We start from the raw sequence: 16,311 nt of genomic DNA, 5'->3' as shown, positions 1-16,311 counted from the left end.
TGAACACATAATTTGTATACACTTTCAGGGGCCTGGTGTCAACCAGAGACTTGGAATGTGTACTTCGGAGTGACAGACCGGGCAGAAATGCAACGGCGCAATCGTAATGGCTGCGGGTGCGTGCTGGGTTGACTCCGGACCGCCCGCCGATGAGCTGGGGAGTTTAGGGCGCGCCTCACAGGTGGCGACAGGTAGATACAGGGGTGGGCCAATCGCAGGCATGGGTTTGCGCGGCTATTTTTCGATGTTGAATTTACAGGGATCGCTAATCACGGGTTGGTATTCTCAAATAAAACAAATTGATCAACCCTTAAGCCCTAATCATACTCCTAATTGGGAAATTCAAACGAATTTTTAATTAATTATAATTAATTAATTAACTAAACCGTTTTACCCGAAAAACTAAATTTTGGTCCGGTGCTACTTTAATGGCGGAGTGTTAGTAACTTGTTTTTCATTGGCTGGAAATACTAGATTAGATCGAAAATGGCATTATTTTTGTGTTTTTGCGATTGTTTTGGCACGTTTTACAAACAGAAATGCAGTTATTTTGCAAAATTTTGGTAAAAACAACTTGGAAATGCACTAAATTGTGTAAAAAATTTTGGTGTTTTTTTTAAACTTTTCTTTCTGAAAAAATACCAAATTAGACTAAATTTGAGCTTGATTTAGCTTGTTTTTGAATAAACTTTTGCCAAAAAAAAACAGACAAAAAACACAAAATTTGCTCGAAAATAGTATATTTTAGATTTTTTTTGAGTATTTTTTTTGGAAATTGCTGTAATAGACACAAAATTTTGTTTTTTTGAAACATGTGTTTGAAATTTTTTCGAAATTTTTTTAAAATTAGCTGAAAAATTACTTAAACCGCAAAATTTGGGCTAAATTATGACTATTTCGTTCAATTTGGCTTGTTTTGAGCCAATTTGCGTCAAGAATAAGCCGAAAATACAACGTTATGTTTTTTTATTTTTTTTGAGCGTTTTTAGCACGTTTTTGAACTATTATTACAGTGTTTTTGCGAGATTTTGCTATAACATAATAATAATAATATAAAAAAATACTTTTGTCGATAATAGTAGATACATTGTTTTTGCGTTTTTTTATTGTTTTGGCACGTTTTACAGACAGAAATGCAGTTATTCCGCAAAATTTCGGTAGAAACTACAAGGTGTCAACTGTCAACCACAGAACAGTAAGGGTTAAGAAGTGATAATCACAAATCACACACTATAGATTGGAAACTTAAATGAGATGACCTTGAATACAATTTAGCTGTGATTCAAACCAGTTGTAATTTCAGCAAACATGCGTTGGAAGGCGCTAATTGTGGCCAACTGAACGTAACCGATAACTACAATTTCTGTTAGTTCGGTTGAACTATGTTGCAGCCGCAAGGTTTAAGGGTGGTTAGGGTCTTTTTTGGTCTTTTTCGTTGTGACTCCTGAAGAGGCCACACGTGCGTTTCGAGGTTAGCTTAGCTTTTCCACGTTTTTCTAAATTATAAAATTAAGTCATATTATAAGTAAGTTCGCGCATTTACGTGTATAAAATAATTCGTGGTCGCGCTTTTGTTGCTACTGCAGTAATTGATGGAGCCTTCTTCTTCAAAAGTGTATAAAATTAAGTGCTGTGTACCAGGTTGTAATGATACAACCAGTAAGCGACATCGTTTTCCTAAAGACGTCGATTTGTGCAATTCTTGGGTACAAAATATTGGTTGTCCGAAACTATCCACTTTATCAACAGCAGAGCTTTACAACAAGTTTGTGTGTGATATACATTTTGAAGAGTATTACCGGGTACCTGGTACGAAGAGGGGGCTACGGAAGGACGCCATTCCAAGCCTGCAATTATCTAGTGAGTTGCAAATCTAATTAATGAGCTTTATTTATCCTGGGTTAATTTTGGCCATTATTTTAACATTAGTTTTGTTAATTGCAACTATGCTTGAGCATGCCTGTTACGATTATCAATTAACCCCGAAAATACAATGTTTGTCATGATTAGAGCTAAGAAAATTTTAGATGTTTGAAAACTATAAAAACGCCAACGTCGCATTTTCTCTCATAATTAGGGCTGGGCAAGGAGGTGGAGGTGAGCTTGTCAGCTGTTATGGTAGAGCCTTTGCCTGGGACTTCAAAAGATCTAGATTCTACACAAGTTGTTCTGCAAGGTGAAAAAATTGTTACAATAGCGGCTGTGACTATATTCAATATTCAATATAAATTTATCACTAGATGTCCAATCGTCCACGTCAGGTACATCTCCAGCCACAAGAGAAGAAGTTTTTACTCCTCCTAATCTTCCAACGAAATCTTCAGGTAAAATTTTAATGTTACCTGTTGTAGGTATTTATATTATATATGGATAAATGTTATTTCAGATGGTAGAAAGCGGCATGGGATATTACAAGCTGTAGGTGCAAGGCGAGCCAAGGATTTAACTCCAAGGTGCAAAAAGTTTTATGCGCTCGTTGGCAAGTGGGCTCGGCAAACTGCTGTAAAACAACACAGGATACGCAACTTAACGAACCGATTGCGAGAAGCGGAAAAAGTTGAAAAAAACTATGGCCAATGTGAAGAATGTGTCAAGATGCTGACACATTCTGATGGTGACATTCCGATGGCAGTAATTGAAGCCAGACAGTACCGCCTGTCAACTTTCACAAAGCCTGGAAGCTATTTGTATTTCGTCACATCAGAATGTGTCAGTAGATTGTTATTTTATATTCCTAGAATATGCTATAAACAGTTCATTTCTGTCCTTTTACGGGAACTTCTAAATAGTGAACTTGACTTTAATGTTTTAAATTGTAACATACATCCTACTTTGGGCAATAGTGTTGTTGAATTTCAAATTAGAGTTATGTTATTTTATTGGGCGAAACAAATAAATTTGATTTTAAAAGGGAACAGAAACGAATTTTTAAAAAATAAAACTTCACGTGCGACGGACCCTATCAAAGTTCATGCCCACAATATGTACCTTAAAAGAAAAAAACGGAATATTTAACTTATTGTTTTATCATGTAAGTTTTATTGATTTAATAATACATACATATTCAGAAGTGTCTTTTTTTTCCACAATTTCTAACCTTGCAGGTGCAGTGCAAAAGGCTTTTTGAAGTTAATGGAATGAATATTTTTAAAGCAATTGCTACAAAACATTTGTTTTAATATATTCATTCTGTTTTCTTCTACTAGCCTTTTCACTTGCATTTAAAGTTTTTAGACAATGAATAAAGTTTATTTATTAAAGTTCGCGCCCTTCACCCTATAGTACTGCAAACAAACGTTGTAGGGCGCTGACATTCAGTTTCGTTCAAATGCATTACAGTTAGCCATCTATAGTGTGTGATTTGTGGTGATAATTCCCTAGTAAATCACTGGCAACACGAGAATCCAGCGCCTCTGGTGCTGAAGTGCGTTACTACCACGGTAAAGCGTCACGTTTGAATAAATTCCTTTTATATTGTTTTTTATTATTTTTATCTTACAAGTTTCATTGCAAATTGTTTAAAATAAAAAAATATATTTTCATTTTAAACAAAATGAAAACGTTTTATACTTATTTTAAACAAAATTTGCAATGAAACTTACAAAAAAAGTTGTTTTGGGGTAATAAAACACAGACTTTGTTAACATTTTTATTGTACACTTGAGTAACATAACAAATTAAATTTTTCAAAAAATTAAAGTATTGTATTATTTCTTAATTATACAAAAGTTATCAAAAAATTAAATCAGTCAGTGTTGGCATGTTTTGCCTGTCTGCTCGAGACTTAAAACAAAATAAGGTCTGCTTTGCAATGACTTTTACCTTGTCTGTCAGCAAACAGTTGCCCACGCTACGACCACGAGGAGGTACATGCAGTGCACTGACACACTCGAGCGCAAATAAGAAACTTAAAAGTAAATTCTGAAATACCCTAAATAGAGAAAACGCCAAAATTTTCAACTTACAGGATCCTCAATTTTGCAGGCATTCCTCCACAATTCTTGAAGCTTTGGATTCTTAGGGAAGGTGAAGAAATGCTTATTGGACTGTCCTTTGTTGGGAACATAACCACTGGTGCATCCGGGGTATTTGCAGGAATATTTGCGATAACCAGCCATGACTAAAGTTCGCTTGAGTAGTAGAAATCAAAAATCCGTCACTCCAGCCCAGAGACCAATGCCTTTAAAATAGAAAGAAACACCAATCAAAAAGATGAGGTTATATTAACAAAAGAAGAGATACTTATCTTTTTGGTCGGCGCTCAACACCAGGAATTGACTCACTAACGAACTGTAATCAGAATTTTTGCTTTGATTAAACGATTAAACAAATAATTGCTACATACTTCCGGTAACACGTTGAACGATGAGTGACAAAACAACACTGTTGTCATTGTTACGTCCACATTTGTGTGAAGACAGCTCCCCAAACCAGCTCCGCGAATTTACGAAGAAACCCGAATATGAAGCCAGTTTCACACTAGCAAAATAAGTTTCAGTTTGCGTAGATGTGTGTTTGGTTGTCAGCTTTGAAACCGTTTAATAAAATAAAAATCCGAAAAAACACTAAACACCCTCTTAAAAATGACATTTTAAGAAAGTCACGTTGCTAATAGCGAAAAACTCAATTATTTACCTCAAACTGCTTTTTAATTTTTCCCACTTTTTCACCTAATTTCAATATTTATAGCTCCGCAAATGCACTATTTCAGTTTTCGCCCCATTTCACCCCGAAATCGGTTTTGTCACACAATGCCCTTTTGACCACCAATTCAACAATAAAAAAGACGTTTTTTAAAGATAAAATCACGGCCTTTTAGTTGTCGGAACAATGTTAAAAATTGTTATGTTGTCCAGCTCCGCAAATGCACTATTTCAGTTTTCGCCCCATTTCACCCCGAAATCGGTTTTGTCACACAATGCCCTTTTGACCACCAATTCAACAATAAAAAAGACGTTTTTTAAAGATAAAATCACGGCCTTTTAGTTGTCGGAACAATGTTAAAAATTGTTATGTTGTCCAGCTCCGCAAATGCACTATTTCAGTTTTCGCCCCATTTCACCCCGAAATCGGTTTTGTCACACAATGCCCTTTTGACCACCAATTCAACAATAAAAAAGACGTTTTTTAAAAAGAAAATTATGGCCTTTTAGTTGTCGGAACAATGTTAAAAATTGTTATGTTGTCCAGCTCCGCAAATGCACTATTGCAGTTTTCGCCCCATTTCACCCCGAAATCGGTTTTGTCACACAATGCCCTTTTGACCACCAATTCAACAATAAAAAAGACGTTTTTTAAAAAGAAAAGTGCATTTGCGGAGCTGGACAAGATAAATTTTTTTAACATTGTTCCGACAACTAAAAGGCCATAATTTTATTTTTAAAAAACGTCTTTTTTATTGTTGAATTGGTGGTCAAAAGGGCATTGTGTGACAAAACCGATTTCGGGGTGAAGTGGGGCGAAAACTGCAATAGTGCATTTGCGGAGCTATAAATATTGAAATTAGGTGAAAAAGTGGGAAAAATTAAGAAGCAATTTGTGGTAAATAATTGAGTTTTTCGCTATTAGCAAAGTGACCAGGCATGCCGAACTGATATAGCCAAATCGAACCCTCACTGAAATAGGTTTTACTGATGATGCGGATAGATGGCCTTAGTGTTTTACGGGAAAAAGAAGTCCTATTGGCGGATTTAAAATTTCAGATTATTGAAGAAAAACGTGGTACCGATGCGCGGCTGACAAGTAAAAATTTCACAAACGTCAACAAAATTTGAGTTTATTTTTTATAATTTCACGTTAATTTTTCAAAGTTTTATTAAGATAGTGGTTCAAGGTGTCGTGTTTGGGTTAGACTATTGCCTACTATCGGTTAGGAACAACATGATCTCCAAAAATATAACGTAGTAATGAGCTCCAGAAGGTTTTCGTAGATAGGTGCGTTTTTCCCAAAAGTGAGTTTTTTGAGACCGAACCGCAAGTGAGTCACACTGCGAGGTGACTCCCATAGACGGAAGTTACAAACATAAGGTGCCAGTTTGGCTGATTGCAAGTATGTCTTTATCATCGATACGGTCACGACTATTTTGTTTTGTAAACATAATGGATTTAATAAATATCTTTAATATAAAATGTGATCGTGTCATGTTGGGTAAAATTCTTCCATCTGTGCTGTCTGTGTATCCACCTTTTCAAATACAATTAGAAAATTTTCATAATAATTGTATTTGATAAGGTTTTGACATCATTTTGACGTGAGCAAAAATTAAAAAAATACAAAGTAATCGGGATTATTTTAAATTCGCGCCATTTTTAGTACGTGATGATGCGGCTAGATGGCTCCAGCTAGGAATTCATTACCAACCATTATGTTCCGCTTCTATAAAAGTATTATTCTAGGAAAGTGACTTTCTTAAAATGTCATTTTTAAGAGGGTGTTTAGTGTTTTTTCGGATTTTTATTCTATTCAACCAAACATACATCTACGCAAATTGAAACGTATTTTGCTAGTGTGAAACTGGCTTCATGTTCGGGTTTCTTCGGAATTTCGAGGAGCTGGTTTGGGGAGCTGTCTTCACACAAATTCGCAGCGCCACCTACATAACCCGGTGGTGTTGGTTTATTATTAATTATAATTATTTAAAAAATGTTTAATAGAACAAACTTAGTCTCGCAATATAAAGCCTTCGCTAGGTCCCTCAAGGGGGCACAGGTAAAAAACGTTGCCTTGCTTCCTTGCGGAATTAATTGGCCAAAACGCAAAAATGTGAGGTTGTCTATTTTTAATTTTCCGTTTTTTTAGAAAATTAAACCCAAGTATGGGGCCACAACAGTTGAAAAACTCGACAATTCTAGTGCGCCCCCTTCATCAACCCCCACCTACTTCGAAAAAAACAAAGTAAAAAAAGTTAGGTTATGTCACCGATAAAATCACCCATAATTTAATTACAGGGGCTTGTAGCTAGGTCCCACTTGATTAAAACATGGACCACGACAATTTCCTCAATTCAGGACAAGTTTATTAACAAGGTTTGTGAATTTCGTGCGAAATTGTAAACATAACCGCACTTTCCAGAGGAACGTATTTTGGGCTTCCAGTGGTGTGGCAGCGTCGTCAGTGGTCGTAGAGCCGATCCCTGAGCCCCCACCGGTGCCCCCCGAAGCCGCAGAGACAGTTTCGGAAATAGTCAGTCAAGTGAATGCGTTAGGTGAGCCCACTTTTGCCTCCTTGGGGCTGGGGGGCAAGACACCGGTCGGGATCGCACAGACGTGCTTCGAGTACCTCCATATAAATCTGGGGGTGCCGTGGTGGGAGGCAATAGTCATAGGAACGCTAGTTATTCGCATTTGTTTGTTTCCTTTGGTTATAATAGCGCAGAGAAATGCGGCTAAAATGAACAATTACATGCCACAGCTGCAGGCAATTCAGCTGAAGATGACCGAAGCTAGACAGTCAGGGAATCAGTTGGAGGTGGCGAGATATTCGCAAGAGTTGATGATTTTTATGAAGGAGAAACAGTTGAATCCGCTTAAAAATATGATAGTGCCTCTAGCACAGGTACGTTGACTGTGGGTGCTGTAGAAAAAACTGAATTTTGGGCAGATATTTTGGGATAAATCAATGAAATAATTTTTAGATGCCCGTTTTCGTGTCATTTTTCATGGCTTTGAGGGAGATGTCCAATGTCCCGATTGAGAGCTTGAGGACAGGGGGGCTGTGGTGGTTTACTGATTTGACAGTTCCTGATCAGTATTTTTTGATGCCTCTGATCACAAGTGCCACACTTTTTGCCACAATTGAGGTACACTTAATTTTTCATTATTATTATTTTTATTTAATTTAATTTTTTAGTTGGGTACAGATACAGCGAAACTGTCATCACAGAATTTGCAAACGATGAAATACGTGTTGAGGGCCGTTCCTGTAATTGTCCTTCCCTTCACAATTAATTTTCCGGGGGCTATTTTGTGCTATTGGGTGTCTTCGAATTTTATTTCGTTGCTCCAAGTTGGATTTTTGAAAATTCCAAAAGTGAGGAATTTTTTCAAAATTGAGCCAATGGTCACGCATAAGAATTTGCCAATGAAGCCCAAAGGGTTCACGGAGGGCTTGAAGGATTGTAAGTTTGAAAATTAATTTCTTTTCTTATCATTGAATATTTTTTTAATAATAATATTACTTAGAACTCGGTCGAGAATAATGACATTGTTCCCTTTTTAAGTGCTAAAGTATGATTCTTTTTCCCCTAAAAATTCGCAATATTTTCGTAATTGAATAGTTTTTTTAAATTTTTACATAATTTATAGTTTTGAGGTTTTGGACAAAAAAAATTATCTTTATGTCGAAAACAATTTTACCTTTAAACTCGATCTTAGGCGAGAATTGATTCAGGAGATTATTTTTTGCTATATTTCCTTATATCACGTATTAAACCAACTTTTTTCGCTAAAAACTAGCTTAGTTTGCTATATTTCACTCGAACAAAGTGGTTATTTCTGTAAAAATGACGTTATTTCACTATTTTTCGAGCTAAAAACCAAACTTTTTCGTGGAATTGTTTTCAAAGTGGCCAAGAAATCGCCGATTTAAGTTTAAAATTATATTACTTTTCAAAATTTTTGTTATAAATTTGCACAAACTGGTGAAAAATAATTTTTCCTAAGCCAAAAATACTACACTTTGACGTTAAATTTAAATTATTATTATTGTTACTACTATAATTTTGCTGGATTTCACTCGAATAAACTAAAAAATTGTATATTTCAGTAAAGAATGCCATTCATTTTCTTTTTTTTTTTCGAACTAAACACCAATTTGTTTCCAGTTTTGTTCAAACTGAAGGAAAAATCACACATTTCTGTTGAAAAGTATGTTATTTTTTATTCCTTTTGAGTACTTAAGCAAGATCTTTTCGAATGTTATTTTTAACCATGTTTCTAAGCTAATTATTCACTTTTTTGTCAAAACTTCGCCGTTTTGTGACGAAATTTTGTATAAACACGCTAATAAATCATGTATTTAACTCTAAAATGAAGTAATTTTTCCCATTTGTTGAGCAAAACGTGAGCTAAAAATTCATACTTTCCGGTAGGTTTTGCCCGAAAAAATTAAAATTAAAAAGAACACTTTTTAAACTTGCTTTTGAGCAAAAAAAACCAAAAAAACACTCATTTTGCTGGATTTGACTTAAATACATTGAAAAATAGCATATTTCTGTAAAGAATAGCATAATTTTTACTATTTTTCGAGTTAAGAAGCAATTTTTTCGCCAGCTTGTTTATCGAATTTTAATTCGTTTGAGCGTTTAAATAAGTGTTTTTAGTATAAATTCGATATTTTTATTTTATTTTCATTCTTAACTACGTTTCTAAAGACCGGTCAAAAATGGTGTTACAATTTTCTTTTTTCGAGATTAAAAAATCATTTATTTTACTAAATTTAACTCAAAGAAACCGAAAAATTGCATATTTCTGAAAAGAATGTTATCATTTTTACCATTTTTTGAGCTAAAAACCAATTTTTTTTCGCGCAGGTTTTCTTAAACTGGTATTTTTATTCATCAATTGAATGTTTAAGCTGTTTTATATAGAAAGTGATTATTTTCACGTGTTACTTTTTAATTTGTGTTTTACAGCGTGGACTAACTTAAAAATCACACGCGAATTGGAGGAACGTCAAAGAATAGACGAAATGCAATTTCAAAAAGCTGGACGTGGCCCCATTGTCAAGACTTACAAATACGACCCAACAAAACAGACTTCATCGGCGATTAGTGCCAAAAAACGGTAAAATTTGTTACGGATTTAGGTAAACAAATAAATAATTTAGTTTTATGAACATTCTCAACTTATATTTAAAATAATAATAATTAAAAACTAACCCAAATGAAAGAATAAATGTACACATAAAATGGCAAAAAACAGTCTAGAAAAAAACACAAAACAGTGTTTAGTCTAATCTTAAATAAAAATCACAATTATTGACTACTCTTCTCCTCTGTGTGCGAGACAATCCACGGATGTTTCATCACTTGACTCAGCTCAAGCCTTTCATTTGGATTAACTACAAGCAATTTCCTAATCAAATCTTGCGCCCCCTCGGAGACATACGGCGGAAACTTGTAGTAGGCCTTGCTGATATTCCGGTACGTCTCCTCGAACGTGGGCGCTTCAAATGGGGGCTTCCCTGTCAGAAATTCAAAACACAAAACGCCCAAACTCCACAAATCCACTTTTTCGTTGTGTGTTTGCCCCACGACCATTTCAGGCGGGAGGTAATCAAGGGTGCCACAGAGAGTAGTCCTACGGGAGGAGGGGGCGTGTACAGACCACCCAAAATCAGCGATTTTGATTTGGCCTTGGGCACAAAGTAGCAAGTTCTCCGGTTTTATGTCTCTGTGAATGACTTTCTTCGTGTGGCAGTAACTGAGAGCGTCCGCAATTTGGCGGATGTAGCGGGCGCATGTCTCCTCCGGGAAGCGCCTGTTGGGGGCTGCTTGCAGCGCCTTGTAGCATGTGCCTAAACAGGGGGGTTATCAAGGTGGAAAGTGGGGGCACAGTGGTCCAAAGTGGGGAAAACACCCCCGAAATGTTCTTTTAATTTAATTAATTGATTTCTAAAACAACGATGCAAAAAATTCCTAAAAAAACTGTATTGGAACAAAAATACCGCGATGTTTTTCTTCAAAAAAATTGGAAGACAACGTAATTTTTTTAGCGATATTTTGTTCAAACTGGCTAGAAAATCACCCACAGGTATTTATGTTGAAAACTACATTATTCTTGAGTTCTTTTGAATGTTTAAGCATGTTCTATGCGCTCAAACTTACAAAAAACAAAAAAGATGGTAATTTTTTAATCACGTTTCTATGGTAAAAATTTACCTTTTTGTCTAAAATTCTGTATGTTTAAAATCACGTAATTTTTTTATTTTTTTTAACGATTAATTTTTTATTTTTTTGTTGTGAATTCGCTTTAACTGGCGGACAATTAAAAAAATGAACATTATTTAATTTTAATTAGTTTTTTATCAACAAATTTAAAATTCTTCGTTTTTAGGAAAACATGAAGCACGTCTTCGACCAGAAAAAATTAGGTCAAAAAAATGTTCTTTTTCACTTTTTTTTAACTAAAAACTCGAAATTTTAATTTTAATTGAAAAAAAATATTTGTGTTAAAAGGTCCCTTTTTTCGTTAGATTTTGATAAATGCCAAAAAACAGACTATTTAAATTCTAAATAGCGCAGCCACCTTGATTTTTTTCAAACCCAAAATAATAGTAAGAATAATAACAATATATAGCTAACAAAAATAGATTTAGTAATAAAAAAGTGAAAAATGAATCTGCTTTTATACACAATATTACACATTTAAATACAACAAATAAATAATATGTCAAAAAACTCATAAATATAAATTTTTCATTCAACTTTGTAGTCTAAACCATTTTTTTTGTTTTTTTTATAAAATCACAAAAACGTCGAGCTTAGGTGTTTCTGTTGTCATTCCATAGATTTTTTATCAATGAAAATATTGATTCGAATGAATGGAGAAAACTAGTTTTTTAATTCATTTTTTAAAGAAAACTTCAGTGCTATTCAAAATAAAATTTATTTATCAAATATTTTACAAAAACAAACCTTTATTAAAAAAATTGTTAGTACAAAAAAAATTCGAGGACGATTTTTTAAAAATTCTGTTTTCAACTTTGTTGAATTTCATTCGTCAAACTTTTCGCCAAGACGTCTCAAAATGTTCATTAGTTTGAAAAATTAAAACTATTATATAATATTAACACTGAAAAAACTTGAGAATTATCAACCTTAGCATAAAAATAGCAGAAAAAACGCTTTTTGGCATAAAAGCATAGTTTTTTAGCCAAACTGACAAATAAAAGTTAAGAAAATTGGTTCATTTGAAAAAGAAAAGCTTAATTAGCAAAATGCTAGGAATCCGAACTTTAGTAATAACTTTCAATATAATAATTTCTCGTATATATGACATGACTTTTTTTACCGATTTACAAAGTTTTATCAAAATAAATTTCGTAAAAAAAAGTATAAAAATTAAATCTACTTTCATATAATATAATATTACAAAACAATGCGAAATAGTTTTACTGACATAACAAATAAACAGTGAAAATACATTTTCATTTAATTTGGTAACAAAAACCAACATTTTTTTGCCTTCAAATTCAGTGCACCATAAATTAAAAATTTTAGTTTAAAGTCTTCTTAACACTGATAATTCAAAGCTTACTCTCGTCATTCCAGATTTTTCAACATTGAAAATATTTTTTTTTGGGAATGGAAAAAACAAATTTTATTGTTTTAAATTGTTTTTATTTAGTTTATAATAGTCAGCCACTTTTCCGTATCCAATGTATTGACCTCAAGACGTTTTTTTAAAATAGTAGTTAATGGTTTTATTTTAGTTAAGACAGCTTTTAGTAGTAACTTTGTTCCCCATTTAACTTAATGTAATAACTAACCCACAAATTTTATAAATCTTTCTCAACCATTTACTGAAATCATTCAAAAATGCTTAGTTTGCAACTTTCAGAAGGCTCTTCTTTTAGAAGATTTTTCCGAATAACTCTTGTTTTTCATTCATTGTTTATTGAGCCCCAATTTAAATGTGTTTTTTTGTTAATAAAACACATGAAATTTAATGATTTCACCAATTTCTGGCGGGTTTTGAGCAGTTTGGACCACTGTACGTGGGGGCTTACCATTGGGGGCGTATTCCAGTATTATGTAGACCCTCGACTCGTCGTGAAAATAGCCATACATTCGCAGAATATTGTTGTGTCTCAAGTGCGACTGAATCTCGATTTCCCTCCGCACTTGGTGCTCGTTATTGAAGTCTTTGATCGCACTTTTGAACAGCACTTTAAGCGCAACGACAAATTTCGACTGTTTTTCGCGAGCTAAGTACACGTTTCCGAATTTACCACGCCCGAGGGGCTTCCCGATATCGAAGTCCGCCAAGGTCCAACGCCGCCCCTTCGAACTCTCCTGAGCCGTGTCACTTGCAGCCCCCTTCTGGGCCTTGTTCTCGGAGAGAGCCCCCTTTTGCGCCGGGGGGCCCTTTTTCGCCGCGGCGCGCGGAACGTTGTTCTCCTTGTTTTGGCACACGGGGGCCTTCCTTTGGGACATATTTACAACAAAAACACTTCACTCCGACTTAACACTTTTGCACAATTTCAACTTGTGATAAGTTCGAATTTGAATTGTCACTTCGTAAGTCAACGGTTTTTCAACTGCCAACACTCCAACACGAAAAACCCAAAACAAATTTGTGTGAAGACAGCTCCCCAAACCAGCTCCTCGAAATTCCGAAGAAACCCGAACATGAAGCCAGTTTCACACTAGCAAAATACGTTTCAATTTGCGTAGATGTATGTTTGGTTGTCAGCTTTGAAACCGTTTAATAAAATAAAAATCCGAAAAAACACTAAACACCCTCTTAAAAATGACATTTTAAGAAAGTCACTTTGCTAATAGCGAAAAACTCAATTATTTACCACAAATTGCTTCTTAATTTTTCCCACTTTTTCACCTAATTTCAATATTTATAGCTCCGCAAATGCACTATCGCCCCATTTCACCCCGAAATCGGTTTTGTCACACAATGCCCTTTTGACCACCAATTCAACAATAAAAAAGACATTTTTCAAAAATAAAATTATGGCCTTTTAGTTGTCGGAACAATGTTAAAAAATATATCCGAAATTGAATTAAAATCGGAAATAAATCAGGCTGAATTACCGGGCCTGCTAACAGATTATCATTTATACTCAATTTATTAGAGCTTTACATGAACAGTCAGACTACAATCAACTTGGTACTATCACTGTTTTCATTAATTATAATTACACAACTGTGTGATAAGTGAAAAGAATTTTCGGTAGAATCGTTTACTACGAGTTCCAATTTTAAATAATTTTTCATGAACGAAATGTACGTACCCCTCATTTAGTTTATGATCCCTAGCTCTCCTTTTCTCCACCGACAACAAACGGTTTAAAGCTATTTTGCGCATCAGGCGGCGTTTGCTTAAAAGGACCGTAAACCATAAACCATAAACCGCCCATGTGTTTTGTTAAAATGTTTTTCACAAGAATTCTGTGAAGGGTGTCCAGTAAATTATCATTTATTGCATCTTTATTTTCTATTTCCCAAAATCGGACAATATTATTACCAAAACAGGCGAGTTATGATAACAGGCGTGCATAAATTGGGCACTATTGAATCCCCAAATACCGGGCACCCTCTCTTTACGTGTTCGAGTCCTAGAAATTCGGCACCGCATCTTATCAGGTCAAAACGGATTATTACCTGATCACCCCTTTTCGGACATCACAGAAAAAATAGGCGAAAAAGACAACTTTACCAAAAAAATTTATTAAAGGTGTGAACATCTAAAAACAAGTTATTTTGTTTTCTTGTAATACAAATTTACGTAGTTTGTGCCATTCTGATACAATATACCTAGATGGCATTGCCACATCAGCGACCCCACTTGGTGCCTATTTCCAAGTCCCTGTACCACTTATCACTGATTTTTTTCCCTAATCGGGACAACAAAGCACATTTGTTGGATATTATCGCAAATTACGTAATCCTACCAGCTGTTCGATAAACTTGCGGAAAGTGCGCCAGGGCACAACCCGGCAACGCCGCCCTACAGTGTGGCCAAGTTGCGTTTTTGAAAATTGGTCCCAAAATCGAATCAAATTATACAAACCAGGCGTTCTTCGCCCGATAACGAGGGGCAACAGCTGGGCGAGCACGTCTTTTTCCAGTCCCCGACCTTAGGGTTAGGGTCGTACTGCAAGCGCCTAACTTCGACTTTGGGTTTTTCATTTTTAACGTCCGAATCTCGTACTTTGGGGTACCCGAACTTCTTCTCCTCACTTTTGGTTAGAGGATTTTCCATCTTATGAGAAAACGAACCGATCTTTAGCACTTATTTTCTCGCATTGTGACTATGACATTTGTTTTGGAAAAAAAGACAAGTACGAAACGTCACTTGATTTATTGTTGCCAAGTTCCGGTTGTTTTTCCCGGAAATTTTCATTTCCCCGGATTTGGGACCGGGTTAGGGTTTTTGCGTGCGACCGTTGGCAGCGGTTTGAACTAACCCTTGTTCTGTGGTTGACAGTTGACACCTTGTAGCAGCGTGTGAGCGTCGTGAGCGTGTTGTGCATCGATTAACAGGTAAGTCTTGATTGTCTTGATATTTATTAAATGTTATAAGTAAAATGTAATTCGTCTGACATTATGTTTATTTTCAACGATTGTGTCTAAAATTAAAGTAAATCAAATAACTGAATCCTGACCCACGACCAGGGTTAGTCAAGCGGCATAGGAGAAATGGTTTATTAAATCATACTATCAACATGCGGCGCCACGTGCGTTATCTATGCAGATTTCTGTAAATTTGGGGTACGTGGCACGGTCGTTAATAGAAACTACTTATGCCATCTTTTGGTAGTGTGATTTCAAATTAAATCCACGAATTTATCCAAAAATCCAAAATATTAAGCAACCTTTGGCGAGCAATGTCACACTGCATTCAACGATGTCAAAAAGTTTTTTCAATTTTAAATGTTTCAATATCCAATTTGAATTATTCTGCTACGTGTTGTGTTCGTGGTTTTCTCTTTTTATTCTTATTTGAATTCGTTTGTTGGTGTTATCTACTCCTAAAGTAATCTCAAAAACATTTAAGTTTAGACCTTTTGAAGGCTAAAATTTGGTAAGTCGGGATTTTTTTGCCATCAAAAATACTATGTAATACATCTCCAGCTCTGGTGTGGACCTATTATACACTTAAAAGGCAACCTACAACGTTTATTAAACAACTTCTGGCTGGCTGGAACACATGATTCTGGAAACAGTGCATCTCCAAAAATAACTTCGAGAATTTAAACCAAATTTCATTTTTTGAGTGGACATATATGATGGACACCGTTTAAGACTTCTCCCTTGCACATAGTGTCTTTTATTTAATACACTCGTTCATTCATTCATTTGTACAAAAGCCACAAAAACGTATCTTGAACTCCCTCCTTTTTACCGTTAAGTTTCAATGTAAGGACTCCACCAAAGTGGAGTCCTTACATTAAAATCAGAAAAACCTCTTACTCATAATAAGTTCATATAAGTAAATTTGTTGTAAAGTCATCTACGTGGGTCTACAACCAACACGAAAACATACAAGAAACGTTTGCACAAACTATTAAAAACACTACTTTTCTGTGAAAATTGAATTGGGCACATGTCTAAAACTCCAATGGTACCTTAT

At 35.0% G+C, this 16,311-nt stretch overlaps 3 protein-coding genes and 1 long non-coding RNA gene across 12 annotated transcripts; 2 read left to right on the top strand and 2 right to left on the bottom strand.

The window, feature by feature from the left end:
• Positions 1–72: 72 nt before the first annotated feature.
• LOC107398865 (uncharacterized) lies at positions 73–4,334 on the top strand. Of its 5 annotated transcripts, XR_010334304.1 has the most exons (7): positions 73–191; positions 1,128–1,471; positions 1,642–1,860; positions 2,078–2,176; positions 2,241–2,324; positions 2,387–3,440; positions 3,985–4,334. XR_010334304.1 is itself a non-coding variant. In XM_064356857.1 (6 exons), the coding sequence occupies exons 2-5, from the start codon at positions 1,593–1,595 to the stop codon at positions 3,013–3,015; spliced, it is 1,080 nt and encodes a 359-aa protein (XP_064212927.1). In that variant the 5' UTR covers positions 1,241–1,471; positions 1,587–1,592; the 3' UTR covers positions 3,016–3,440; positions 3,985–4,334. The 5 variants fall into 5 exon arrangements, 2 of the variants coding, with proteins under 2 accessions (XP_064212928.1, XP_064212927.1); XR_010334303.1 differs by having other exon boundaries at positions 1,128–1,860; positions 2,028–2,176; XM_064356857.1 differs by lacking the exon at positions 73–191 and having other exon boundaries at positions 1,241–1,471; positions 1,587–1,860.
• Positions 3,636–4,738, bottom strand: LOC135266332 (uncharacterized). Its single transcript, XR_010334311.1, has 2 exons — positions 4,346–4,738; positions 3,636–4,290 (listed from the first exon to the last, which is right to left on the bottom strand). It is a non-coding gene; the product is annotated as an uncharacterized LOC135266332 (long non-coding RNA).
• Positions 4,739–6,555: 1,817 nt separating this feature from the next.
• On the top strand, positions 6,556–9,835 carry OXA1L (OXA1L mitochondrial inner membrane protein). The gene is made up of 7 exons (XM_963320.4): positions 6,556–6,709; positions 6,800–6,895; positions 6,949–7,026; positions 7,073–7,555; positions 7,635–7,799; positions 7,850–8,117; positions 9,633–9,835. The coding sequence occupies exons 1-7, from the start codon at positions 6,644–6,646 to the stop codon at positions 9,785–9,787; spliced, it is 1,311 nt and encodes a 436-aa protein (XP_968413.1). The 5' UTR covers positions 6,556–6,643; the 3' UTR covers positions 9,788–9,835.
• aurA (aurora A) lies at positions 9,822–15,296 on the bottom strand. Of its 5 annotated transcripts, none has more exons than XM_064357138.1 (5): positions 14,493–15,296; positions 14,340–14,422; positions 13,970–14,293; positions 12,731–13,921; positions 9,822–10,516 (listed from the first exon to the last, which is right to left on the bottom strand). In XM_064357138.1, the coding sequence occupies exons 4-5, from the start codon at positions 13,155–13,157 to the stop codon at positions 9,975–9,977; spliced, it is 969 nt and encodes a 322-aa protein (XP_064213208.1). In that variant the 5' UTR covers positions 13,158–13,921; positions 13,970–14,293; positions 14,340–14,422; positions 14,493–15,296; the 3' UTR covers positions 9,822–9,974. The 5 variants fall into 5 exon arrangements, with proteins under 5 accessions (XP_064213208.1, XP_064213196.1, XP_064213174.1 ...); XM_064357126.1 differs by having other exon boundaries at positions 13,970–14,276; XM_064357104.1 differs by having other exon boundaries at positions 13,970–14,685; positions 14,749–15,296.
• Positions 15,297–16,311: the final 1,015 nt, after the last annotated feature.

Source organism: Tribolium castaneum, chromosome 1, assembly GCF_031307605.1.
Source record: "Tribolium castaneum strain GA2 chromosome 1, icTriCast1.1, whole genome shotgun sequence".
NCBI classification, from domain to species: Eukaryota; Metazoa; Arthropoda; class Insecta; order Coleoptera; family Tenebrionidae; genus Tribolium; species Tribolium castaneum.
This window is presented reverse-complemented; position numbering and strand designations above follow the sequence as displayed.

Bases quoted from the DNA above. Each gene is read 5' to 3' on its own strand.
- LOC107398865 (XM_064356857.1), top strand. From the start codon at position 1,593: ATGGAGCCTTCTTCTTCAAAAGTGTATAAAATTAAGTGCTGTGTACCA. The intron at 2,177-2,240 runs GTGAAAAAATTG...ATTTATCACTAG, and splicing joins TACACAAGTTGTTCTGCAAG to ATGTCCAATCGTCCACGTCA. The intron at 2,325-2,386 runs GTAAAATTTTAA...ATGTTATTTCAG, and splicing joins TCTTCCAACGAAATCTTCAG to ATGGTAGAAAGCGGCATGGG.
- OXA1L (XM_963320.4), top strand. From the start codon at position 6,644: ATGTTTAATAGAACAAACTTAGTCTCGCAATATAAAGCCTTCGCTAGG. The intron at 6,896-6,948 runs GTAAAAAAAGTT...ATTTAATTACAG, and splicing joins CCTACTTCGAAAAAAACAAA to GGGCTTGTAGCTAGGTCCCA. The intron at 7,800-7,849 runs GTACACTTAATT...TTAATTTTTTAG, and splicing joins CACTTTTTGCCACAATTGAG to TTGGGTACAGATACAGCGAA.
- aurA (XM_064357082.1), bottom strand. From the start codon at position 13,157: ATGTCCCAAAGGAAGGCCCCCGTGTGCCAAAACAAGGAGAACAACGTT. The intron at 10,517-12,730 runs GTAAGCCCCCAC...CCCCCTGTTTAG, and splicing joins ACTGGAATACGCCCCCAATG to GCACATGCTACAAGGCGCTG.